This window comes from Oncorhynchus mykiss, chromosome 11 (genome assembly GCF_057628025.1).
Source record: "Oncorhynchus mykiss isolate SJ-2025 chromosome 11, ASM5762802v1, whole genome shotgun sequence".
Classification (NCBI taxonomy): Eukaryota; Metazoa; Chordata; class Actinopteri; order Salmoniformes; family Salmonidae; genus Oncorhynchus; species Oncorhynchus mykiss.
Window position 1 is genome coordinate 10,933,757 of NC_143032.1, and position 12,457 is coordinate 10,946,213.

Below are 12,457 nucleotides of genomic sequence, written 5' to 3' on the forward strand. Positions count from 1 at the left end.
AGAACCAGCTCACCTGTTTATACATAAAGACTAGAACCAGCTCACCTGTTTATACATAAAGACTAGAACCAGCTCACCTGCTTTTACATAAAGACTAGAACCAGCTCACCTGCTTTTACATAAAGACTAGAACCAGCTCACCTGTTTATACATAAAGACTAGAACCAGCTCACCTGCTTTTACATAAAGACTAGAACCAGCTCACCTGTTTATACATAAAGACTAGAACCAGCTCACCTGCTTTTACATAAAGACTAGAACCAGCTCACCTGTTTATACATAAAGACTAGAACCAGTTCACCTGCTTTTACATAAAGACTAGAACCAGCTCACCTGCTTTTACATAAAGACTAGAACCAGCTCACCTGTTTATACATAAAGACTAGAACCAGCTCACCTGTTTATACATAAAGACTAGAACCAGCTCACCTGTTTATACATAAAGACTAGAACCAGCTCACCTGTTTATACATAAAGACTAGAACCAGCTCACCTGTTTATACACTATGATTTGACTATAAGATGTTCAAGGTTTATTTTTTTAATTTTTTTAAGGAATAGTATCATCTTATTAAAAGGAGAATTCAGTTCATGTAACAGGGTTGACCTTAAAATGAGGGACAGACGTAAATGAATCACTAATCACAAAAAAATAAATAATAATCATTAGAAATTACTTTGTCAAAGAAATAAAATAACTTGGGCTTTACAAGGACGGTGAAAACTTGGGGGAGTTTAAGTGGGTTAAAATCTTCCTAAACAGTCACAGAGGGACATGTCAAAATGCTGGATGCGGTCTATATTAAAGGGCACTTCATTTAATATATCAGGCCTTTAAATGCAATATTGGTGACACGTATACTCCCTCTCCGGCCTCTTGGTCATCAGGCTGCTGATTATCCCACACACCTGTCACCATTGTCTTGTGCACCAGCGCTTCATGACACTCACCTGGACTCCATCACCTCCTTGATTATCCTCCCTAAATCTGTCACTCCCCTTGGTTCATTCCTCAGGTGTTATTGATTCTGTTTTCATGTTGGTGCGTTGTTTGTGTTAAGTGTTTCATTTATTAAAACACTCACACCCTGAACTTGCTTCCCGACTCTCAGTGAACTCGTTACAGAATAACACCTCATCTAAGGGAAGCATCAGGGAGTGTTTTAAAAAAAATTATTATTACAGGCTCTCATGCCTCAACCAGATTGCCAGGCTCCCCTGCCTCAGCCGGCTCGTCAAGCTCGCATGCCTCAACCAGATCGCCAGGCTCTCATGCCTCAGATGGCTCGTTTGGCTTTCATACCTTAGCCGGATCGCCAGGCTCCCCTGCCTCAGCTGGCTCGTTGGGCTTTCATGCCTCAGCCGGATCGCCAGGCTCCCCTGCCTCAGCTGGCTCGTTGGGCTTTCATGCCGCAGCCGGATCGCCAAGCTCCCCTGCCTCAGCTGTCTCGTTGGGCTTTCATGCCTTAGCCGGATCGCCAGGCTCCCCTGCCTCAGCTGTCTCGTTGGGCTTTCAGACCTTAGCCGGATCGCACGGCTCCCCTGCCTCAGCTGGCTCATTGGGCTTTCATGCCTCAGCCGGATCGCCAAGCTCTCCTGCCTCAGGTGGCTCATTGGGCTTTCATGCCTCAGCCGGATCGCCAGGCTCCCCTGCTCCCACCAGATCGCCAGGTTCCCCTGCCTCAACCGATCTGTCAGGTTCCCGTGCCCCAGCTGACTCGACAGGCTCCGGTGCTTCAGCTGGCATGACAGGTTCTCGCGCATCAGCAGGGGTGACCGGTCTGCTCCTGATCCCCGGGTTCGTCCCCTTTGACGGCGTCCTGTGGCTATAGAGCCTAGTGTCGGGGAGGGGGTACGGTCACGTATACTCCCTCTCCAGCCTGCTGATTATCCCGCACACCTGTCACCATCGTCTCACGTGCCTCATGACACTCACCTGGAATCCATCACCTCCTTGATTATCTTCCCTATATCTGTCACTCCCCTTGGTTCTTTCCTCAGGTGTTATTGACTCTGTTTTCATGTCGGTGCGTTTGTTTGTGTTACATGTTTATTGTTTTGTTTATTGATTAAAACACTCACTCCCTGAACTTGTTTCCCGACTCTCAGCGCACTCGTTACAATTGGTGCACAATTTAAACTTAAAATATCAAAGGGACACAAAAGGGACTCATGGATAAAGCTGAGATGAATGACAGTGGCACCCCTCTGAGTTGAGGTCAGGTAGTAAATACCTTGGTGATATGTGTGGTTGTGGTGGTGCTGGTGGTGTCTGAGGTGATGGTCTGGGCGCTCATCAACACCCCCGCCTCGGGATCAGCGTCAGCCTGGAACAACATAGACACAATTCATCATCTCAATTGGATGGAATAACAGGGTCGTATTCCTTAGGCACCAAATGTTGTAAAACGGACTGAAACACGGAGGAACCACTTGGAGGTTTTTTGTTGCAATTAGAGTTTTACAACATTTTCCATTGTGTGCCCTAATGAACACTACCCAGGTCAAAAATATACACATTGGAGTATATGAGAATATCCAGAATAGAGCATGAGACATAAGTCTGACGAGAGGGCCTTTACCTCTAGTGACTGGTATGTGACAGTTTTCATTTCCGTGTGTATTACAGGGACCTCCTGGGTCACATCCACCACGTCTGCCCTGTTGAAGGTCAGGACCTCTGGAGCCTCCAGCACAGACAACTGAGATAGAGGGATAGAGAGAGAGAGAGATGGAGAAGGACAGAGTGAGAGCAAGTGGGATAGATACAGAGAGTGAAAGAGGGAGGGATAGAGAGAGAAATAAAGAGAGGGATGAGAGAGAGGGAGAGAGAGATAGAAACAGAGAAATAAAGACATGGATAGAGAAAGAGGGATAGAGAGAGGGAGAGCGAGAGAGAGAGAAAAGGATAGAGAGGGAGAGGGAGAAATGAAAAGGGTGCAGAAAATGAGATTTCACCCTTATATTTATTTATGCACACACACAGGCAATCACGTTTGCATGCTCGCACACAATTACATTGTCACCGTCTGTCTACAGGACACACAAGCAATTAATGAATGAATTGAAAGGTCATAGAAATAGGAAAGGGAAAGTACTGAAGGACTGGCTGTTCATGAGGACCATCCTCTCTCTCCTCTAAAATTATCAAAATGAATCAAATCAAAATGATAACATAAAATCCCAAAAGCAAATAGCAGAGATGTTGTTATAAAATAAATAGTTGTTTTTTTATTTATTTATGATGAAAGAGGCTACGACACTTAGTGCATCATCCTGGACCATTCATTAAGAATTCATCACAGTTCACCACAGAGTAAGTCTTATGTGAGATTGTGGAAGCATATTTATTCATTTAGAAGGAAGCCAAATGGGTCTACCTGGTAGGATTGTATTTATAAACTGAAACGGTTCACATAATTCAAAACGTCTGTGGACCAATAGACAATAACCCTGCAACAGACCGCTATCTATTCAATCTGTGCTTCTCATAGACGTGTGTCCATAAAACATTCTAATTCATTGCTGCTCATGATTGCCACAAAGGTAAACTACACTGAGTAAAACATTAAAAACAGCTGCTCTTTCCATGACATAGACTGACCAGGTGAATCCAGGTGAAAGCGATGATCCCTTATTGATGTCACTTATTAAATCCACTTCGATCAGTGTAGATGAAGGGGAGGAGACGGGTTAAAGCCTTCTAGCAACTGAATATTAGGAAGGTGTTCTTAATGTTTTAAGATACTCAGTGTATCTGAACATTGAGGAAATAAAGCAACAACAAGTCAGGAAGAAATAAACTGTTTCCACTATGATACTGTGTGTATATGTGCAGCTCGAAAATATTATAGTGTTTATAGTGGCGCTGTGTGAAAAAAACACAGGCCTGCATACACACAATCACACACGTAAGAAGTCCCTCTATGCAATCTTCAACCGTTTTCAATACCTCCCTGGCTGATAGATACAGTATGTACAGCCTGCCTGGCCAAGGTCATGCTTTCCAATAGAAAACCCAGTGGGCAGAAACAGGGACAGGAAACAGGGAAAAGGACAGTCTCCCACCTGCACATCACTGAACACACAGCAGCACAGGCTGGCTGACTGCTACTATTGGCAAAGAGGAGGGTCAGGACTGGGGGAGTTGGGTAGCTGATTCTGTGGTAATACGGCCAAGATTGGGATAAATTGCATGCTTCCTGCTTATTGGCACTACTAGCTAATAGGAGGCCAAGATTGGGATCATTTGGGGAGAATCTTTCCAGTGATATTACAGGGGAATGGGAAGGCAAGACTGCAACAGATTGAGCACTTTCTAAATAGCATGGGCAACAAGGAATATGAGACGGGGGTAGCTTTTCCAGTGCTATTGTAGGCAAGTAGGAAGGACAGTTAAGGATAGTTTAGGGGGGTACTTATGGAGAGGTACTACAGGTCAATGGGGCAACTAGGGAACATTTTGGGGCTCTTTGGGGTGTTACCTCCGAGTGAGCCCTTGCAGCAGCTACCTCCCCACTGAGACTCTGCCAGGACGCTCCAATAGGAGAGGTGTGCACGGGGGAGGGGGGCACGAAGCACCCTCTCCAGTCTTGGCTGTTCTCCTTCTCCGCTTCCTCCTCTGAGACTGACCCTGCTGACTCCTCTCCCTCTGACTGACTGTCCAGCCCAAGGCCTAGGCTTCCACCCAAGCCTGGGGCTGGAGTTTTCTCCTCGGCCTCCGCCTGCTTCACCGCCGCCCCTATAGCCTTGTCCACGGCGGCCTTGGCTGCGGCAGTCAGGGCCGGCCCTGCCGAGGCTACGCTAGTGGCGTCACTAGTGTCGCTTGGCGTGTCTGAGTCGTCAGAGTGGTCATCATGCATGCTCAGCCCTGTAAACCCCAGCACGGACTGAGGCCTATCGTCCCCTATCCCTTCCAGTGAGTCTGTCTCTACCTGCTCAGTCTGATGCTCTGCCTGGTTCTCCATGTTGTCAGGCTGGTGGTCAGACTGTTCTGGCTGTGCCAACTTCAACTCAGGCTGGTCCTGGTCCTTTTCTTGTTGGGAAGATACCACCTCTGTCTGCAGCACGATCCGCTCCACCTTCTCTGTTGTCTAACAAAGAAAACAAACAAGACATAACCAACAGTCTTCTTGAACCTTCAAAATGGATTGAATCTACAGTAGTATGGAAGCGGATTAAAAAATAACATGAATCTGTAGGGTGTCCAATCAAAAACACCTATTTTAACCAATGAGTAAACTAATGTTAATTGTGCAGATAGTCCTCTAAGAAAAACCAATGGTCCAAACCTCATGTCTCTATCATAATCCATTCAAAAGTCATTGGAGTTTTTACCGTTGTCAGATGGCTAAGATTAGGGAGGCCAGAGGGAAGAAAGGGGTCAACAGAAACCTGCACCTCCATGTCAACAGTTATAAGAAACCTGCACCTCTATGTCAACAGTTATAAGAAACCTGCACCTCTATGTCAACAGTTGTTATAAGAAACCTGCACCTCTATGTCAACAGTTGCTATAAGAAACCTGCACCTCTATGTCAACAGTTATAAGAAACCTGCACCTCCATGTCAACAGTTATAAGAAACCTGCACCTCTATGTCAACAGTTATAAGAAACCTGCACCTCCATGTCAACAGTTGTTATAAGAAACCTGCACCTCCATGTCAACAGTTGTTATAAGAAACCTGCACCTCTATGTCAACAGTTGTTATAAGAAACCTGCACCTCTATGTCAACAGTTATAAGAAACCTGCACCTCTATGTCAACAGTTGTTATAAGAAACCTGCACCTCCATGTCAACAGTTATAAGAAACCTGCACCTCTATGTCAACAGTTATAAGAAACCTGCACCTCCATGTCAACAGTTATAAGAAACCTGCACCTCCATGTCAACAGTTATAAGAAACCTGCACCTCCATGTCAACAGTTATAAGAAACCTGCACCTCCATGTCAACAGTTATAAGAAACCTGCACCTCCATGTCAACAGTTATAAGAAACCTGCACCTCTATGTCAACAGTTATAAGAAACCTGCACCTCCATGTCAACAGTTATAAGAAACCGGCACCTCTATGTCAACAGTTATAAGAAACCTGCACCTCTATGTCAACAGTTATAAGAAACTTGCACCTCTGTCAACTGTTGTTATAAGAAACCTGCACCTCTATGTCAACAGTTGTTATAAGAAACCTGCACCTCCATGTCAACAGTTATAAGAAACTTGCACCTCTGTCAACTGTTGTTATAAGAAACCTGCACCTCTATGTCAACAGTTGTTATAAGAAACCTGCACCTCTATGTCAACTGTTGTTATAAGAAACCTGCACCTCTATGTCAACAGTTATAAGAAACCTGCACCTCTATGTCAACAGTTATAAGAACCTGCACCTCTATGTCAACAGTTGTTATAAGAAACCTGTACCTCTATGTCAACAGTTATAAGAAACCTGCACCTCCATGTCAACAGTTGTTATAAGAAACCTGCACCTCCATGTCAACAGTTATAAGAAACCTGCACCTCTATGTCAACAGTTATAAGAAACCTGCACCTCTATGTCAACAGTTGTTATAAGAAACCTGCACCTCTATGTCAACAGTTGTTATAAGAAACCTGCACCTCCATGTCAACAGTTATAAGAAACCTGCACCTCTATGTCAACAGTTATAAGAAACCTGCACCTCTATGTCAACAGTTGTTATAAGAAACCTGCACCTCTATGTCAACAGTTGTTATAAGAAACCTGCACCTCTATGTCAACTGTTGTTATAAGAAACCTGCACCTCCATGTCAACAGTTATAAAAAACCTGCACCTCCATGTCAACAGTTATAAGAAACCTGCACCTCTATGTCAACAGTTGTTATAAGAAACCTGCACCTCTATGTCAACAGTTATAAGAAACCTGCACCTCCATGTCAACAGATCTTGGTGCTTATTATTGGATGTTAGAGGAAAAGTCCACACTGAACGATTTAGAACGTGAATAATTATATTTGTCTTTTGGTAAAAAAATATATTTTTAGATCATAAGGAAGTGAAATTTCATCAACAAAGCAAGTTTTCAGCCACTCTGGGTGATTGACCTAGAATCTGCTTCCATACAGTAGGGAAGGGTTACTTCATATGTTAGTACCGATGTGATCTTTCTGAATGCATGTTTAAATCATTTAACATGCTGTGCACTGGATGATTGCTTTGTTCCCCACTTTCGGGTATCAAAATGACCTAAAGGTGGAGAAGAGTTGCAAAATCAAATATGCTGGGTGGTTAACACTCTCACATTCCTCCTCAATAAGGCCCCAGGACCATGTGGTGCCTCTGTCTAGACAAAACATTCCTCCTCAATAAGGCCCCAGGACAATGTGGTGCCTCTGTCTAGACAAACCATTCCTCCTCAACAAGGCCCCAGGACAATGTGGTGCCTCTGTCTAGACAAACCATTCCTCCTCAATAAGGCCCCAGGACCATGTGGTGCCTCTGTCTAGACGAAACATTCCTCCTCAATAAGGCCCCAGGACAATGTGGTGCCTCTGTCTAGACAAAACATTCCTCCTCAATAAGGCCCCAGGACAATGTGGTGCCTCTGTCTAGACAAACCATTCCTCCTCAATAAGGCCCCAGGACCATGTGGTGCCTCTGTCTAGACAAACCATTCCTCCTCAATAAGGCCCCAGGACAATGTGGTGCCTCTGTCTAGACAAAACATTCCTCCTCAATAAGGCCCCAGGACAATGTGGTGCCTCTGTCTAGACAAACCATTCCTCCTCAATAAGGCCCCAGGACCATGTGGTGCCTCTGCCTAGACAAAATATTCCTCCTCAATAAGGCCCCAGGACCATGTGGTGCCTCTGTCTAGACAAACCATTTCTCCTCAATAAGGCCCCAGGACCATGTGGTGCCTGTCTAGACAAACAATTCCTCCTCAATAAGGCCCCAGGACCATGTGGTGCCTCTGTCTAGACAAACCATTACTCCTCAATAAGGCCCCAGGACCATGTGTTGCCTCTGTCTAGCCAAAACATTCCTCCTCAATAAGGCCCCAGGACCATGTGGTCCTAGACAAACCATTTCTCCTCAATAAGGCCCAAGGACCATGTGGTGCCTCTGTCTAGACAAAACATTCCTCCTCAATAAGGACCCAGGACCATGTGGTGCCTCTGTCTAGACAAAATATTCCTCCTCATAAACCTGTCCACTGTTTTAATGGCCGGCAGGAAGGACGGACAGACAGGGGACAGAAAAGCCTGACAGACAACACAGTGGCTACAGTGACAACATTTCCTCAACAACAAACACATCAGTGACAAACAGTACAGATACTGAACAGGTCTTTTGCAAAAGAGATGTGATCTCAATGATAACCTGTATAAAAGGTTAAAAAAAATCCTTTTAACAACTCAGATATGCATGCACTACAACTGCTGTCATCACGTTTGTTGAGTTGTATATTATCTATATGGTGTAAGAGGCCACCTTAAACACGGTCTGACTAAAGGCAGGCGAAGCAGTCCAGACCCGCGTGCTGGTCTGATCTCTGGCCGACTGTAAGAGAGCGGTGAGCTCCGGGGACATCTCCTCAAAGGTTGGCTTTGGCTGAGCAGACAGAGAGATGGGGAGAGTCAACACAACAGGAGTAGAAGAGAGACACACACACACAGTTAGATACTGTACGTACATAGGAGGAGAGACAAAGAGACAGGTCTTTCACACAATGCCCAGACACAAGCTCGGGGGACGGGGGGTTGGATGGGATTATTCATAAGAGCAATTGAGGTTATGATTGATAGCTAAGAAAGGTCAATTTAGAGGATTGGGTTTGAGAAAATTGGGTTTGTCAAATTTTATTCTAAAGTATTCAAAAATAATTATGTCAATCACAACCTAGATTGATTTCCTTCTATAAGACAATGCAAGAATTACAAAGGTTTCATAAAATTAGTTTCCAACTATTTTAATCCAGTTTGTGTGCTATTCTATGCAACTCGGAGCAATGCATTTCTTTTACAGAGCACATGGGTAGAAACACCATCCTGTGACATGTCAATCACTGAACCCGAGTTGTTTTTCTCTTGAGAATGTCAGTCATAAAGGCAATAGGTGAGACAGACATGAGGGTCTTGTGTGTCGGAGGGTCTCCTCTTATGAATAGGGCCAATATCATCATGTCAGATCAAGCTGCAGAGAGGTCAGAGCGCAAACCCAGGGAAGTCAAAGTAAAAGTGGCAGGGCTGAAGCAATCAGTGGCATACCAACCATAGTATACCGTACCATAAGCCATAGTGGAAAGCATTAATTTGGTGTGGCTAGCAGCTAGGGGACCAGCTTAAAACAAAACACGATTTTCATTTACAAATTGAAATGAAAGAGGTAAACAAATGCCAGTACCCATGGAGCAGCAAGTTTGGTTAAGGCATGCAGATAACAAATGACACCAAATACAGTGGCAAAGGGATCAACTAAACAGAGCAGACTATAGAAAGAAAAAACAGACTCCCATGCAATTCTCATGAACATTCAGTCGAGTGCAAAACAGCGCCGGGTCCAGCCTTGTTGCAGTGGATAAGACGACCAAACAGGCTGGGGCGGAAGTGGCTTGAGGATAAAGTGGGGGTTTGGGGGGGAGGCGGAAGTGGCTTGAGGATAAAGTGGGGGTTTGGGGGGAGGGGGGGGGGGGGGAGTGGCTTGAGGATAAAGTGGGGGTTTGGGGGGGAGGCGGAAGTGGCTTGAGGATAAAGTGGGGGTTTGGGGGGAGGGGGGGGGGGGGAGTGGCTTGAGGATAAAGTGGGGGTTTGGGGGGAGGCGGAAGTGGCTTGAGGATAAAGTGGGGATTTGGGGGGGGGGGGTGGCTTGAGGATAAAGTGGGGGTTTAGGGAGGGGCGGAAGTGTCTTGAAGATAAAGTGGGGGTTTAGGGAGGGGGGGGGGGGGGCGGAAGTGGCTTGCGGATAAAGTGGGGGTTTAGGGAGGGGGGGGCGGAAGTGGCTTGAGGATAAAGTGGGGGTTTAGGGGGGGGGGGGGGGGGGCGGAAATGGCTTGAGGATAAAGTGGGGGTTTGGGGGGGAGTAACTTGAGGATAAAGTGGGAGGTTAGGGAGAGGGGGGAAGAGGAAGTCACTTGAGGATAAAGCGGGGGGTTAGGGAGAGGGGGGGAAGAGGAAGTAATTTGAGGATAAAGTGGAGGGTTAGGGAGAAGGGGGAAGGGGTTTCAGGTATTTGGGGGGGGGGTTCATATCATCCTACCACTTTGGAGGGCGATGGGGTTCTGGAAAGATAGGACACAGGGCTGGGGCTCAGACGCAGATCGACCATTTGAGGCTTGGGCATCTTCATTGGGGACTTGGCCATTGGGGACTTGGCCATTGGGGACTTGGCCATTGGGGACCGTGGAGAGAGGGGTGTGTGAGGCGCAACAGGGGTGGTGCTCCTGTCTCCCAGAAGAAAAGTCTCCCGTAGCTGCTTCCTGCTGTCAGCTCTCGCGGCATCACTGATGTCCTGGCTGGATCGGATGGACACTACGGTCCGCATGGCGCCCAGGCCACCGTCGCTGGGCTCGGATGGAGAGGGGGTCCTGGCCTCCTGGATGGTGATCATGGAGGGTCCCATTCCCTCAGATGGAGAGGGGGTCCTTGCCTCCTGGATGGTGATCATGGAGGGTCCCATTCCCTCAGATGGAGAGGGGGTCCTTGCCTCCTGGATGGTGATCATTGGGGGTCCGATTCCCTCTATGGGCGGGAGACTCAAGTGGACCGACACTGGCATCTCGTACTCAGTCGACACCGGGATGATCTTCACAGTGGTGGTGGATTGGTCTGCTGCCCTCTTCAGCTCCCTGGCGAACACCGCAGGAACGACTACCGCCGCCTCCCCGCCATCTTTGGCCTGCGTCGTCATGGTGACGATCTTGCCTGACATGGTGTCGTAGGATTTGCCCAGGGTGTAGGTCTTCTCCTCCATCTCCTCGGCCTTGGACGCTAGTTCACTGCTGAAGCTCTCGTATGGTTTGCCAAACTCCTTGATGACAACGACACCACTGGCGCCGCCGAGCGCTCCTTCAGCCACAGTGTTATCGACGGCCATAACTTTATAGTTGACAATGTTTCTCTTTTCGGCTACCTTAGGAGGGACTTTGCTTACTATTACCCACCCGTCAGAGTCCTACATACAAGATACATACAAAGACTGGGGTTAGCCAGTTCAATGGGGGAGTAGGACTTCCAATGGCAGTCCCAAGAAGAGCAATAAGGAAGCCATTTTAGACTTGAAGGAACATAGATCATAAACAGCATGAACATAGACAGCAACATTTACAATGTATATATGCAAAAGTATGTGGACGCCCTTTCAAATGAGTGGATTCGACTATTTCATCCACACCCGTTGCTGACAGGTGTATAACATCGAGCACACAGCCATACAATCTACATAGACAAACATTGGCAGTAGAATGGCCTTACTGAAGATCTCAGTGACCTTCAACGTGGCACCATCATAGGATGCCACCTTTCCAACAAGTCAGTTCGTCAAATTTCTGCACTGCTAGAACTGCCCCGGTCAACTGTAAGTGCTGTTATTGTGAAGTGGAATTGTCTAGGAACAACAACGGCTCTGCCACGAAGTGGTGATGAATCACGCTTCACCATCTGGCAGTCCAACGGACGAATATGGGTTTGGCGGATGCCAGGAGAACGCTACCTGCCCCAATGCATCGTGTCAACTGTCGAGTTTGGTCGAGGAGGAATAATGGTCTGTGGCTGTTTTTCATGGTTCGGAACCCTTAGATACAGAGAATGGAAATCTTAACACTACATCATACAATGACATTTTAGACAATTCTGTGCTTCCAAACCTGTGGCAACAGTTTGGGGAAGGCCCTTTCCTGTTTCAGCATGACAATGCCCCCCATGCACAAAGGGAGTTCCATACAGAAATGGTTTGTTGAAATCGATGTGGAAGCACTTGACTGGCATTCACAGAGCCCTGACCTCAACCCCATCGAACACCTTTGGGATTAATTGGAACGCAGACTGTGAGCCAGGCCTAATCGCCCAACATCAGTGCCCAACCTCACTAATGCAAGTCAGCAATGTTGAACATCTAGTGGAAAGCCTTCCCAGAAGAGTAGAGGCTGTTATAGCTGCAAAGAGGGCACCAACTCCATATTAATGCCCATAATTTGGGAATGAGATGTTCGACGAGCAGGTGTCCACATACTTTTGGTCATGTATTGTATCACAGTTGTTAGTTAATAGTGTATTGTTAAAAACGGTCTCTCCGTATAGCTCATTCAAGGATTTTTCTTTATTTGTACTATTTTCTATATTGTAGAATAATAATGAAGACATCCAAACTATGAAATAACACGTATGGATCATGTAGTAACCAAAACAAGTTTCTTCAAAGTAGCCACCCTTTGCCTTGATGACAGCTTTGCACACTCTTGGCATGCTCTCAACCATTCT

General features: G+C 46.4%; 1 protein-coding gene across 47 annotated transcripts in view; it reads right to left on the reverse strand.

The window, feature by feature from the left end:
* Nucleotides 1-12,457, reverse strand: part of LOC110535257 (band 4.1-like protein 3) — a 117,201-nt gene that overhangs the window by 18,686 nt on the left and 86,058 nt on the right. For 15 of the 47 annotated variants that reach the window (XM_090189372.1, XM_090189373.1, XM_090189371.1 and 12 more), the window contains 3 exons: nucleotides 4,935-5,093; nucleotides 2,583-2,702; nucleotides 2,235-2,327 (listed from right to left, as the gene is read on the reverse strand). In XM_090189372.1, the coding sequence (XP_090045498.1) occupies nucleotides 2,235-2,327; nucleotides 2,583-2,702; nucleotides 4,935-5,093 (372 nt within the window). Of the gene's footprint in view, nucleotides 1-2,234; nucleotides 2,328-2,582; nucleotides 2,703-4,484; nucleotides 5,094-8,474; nucleotides 8,595-10,238; nucleotides 11,154-12,457 lie in introns of all 47 variants that reach the window. The other 32 variants (XM_090189357.1, XM_090189353.1, XM_090189346.1 and 29 more) reach the window with 4 other exon arrangements.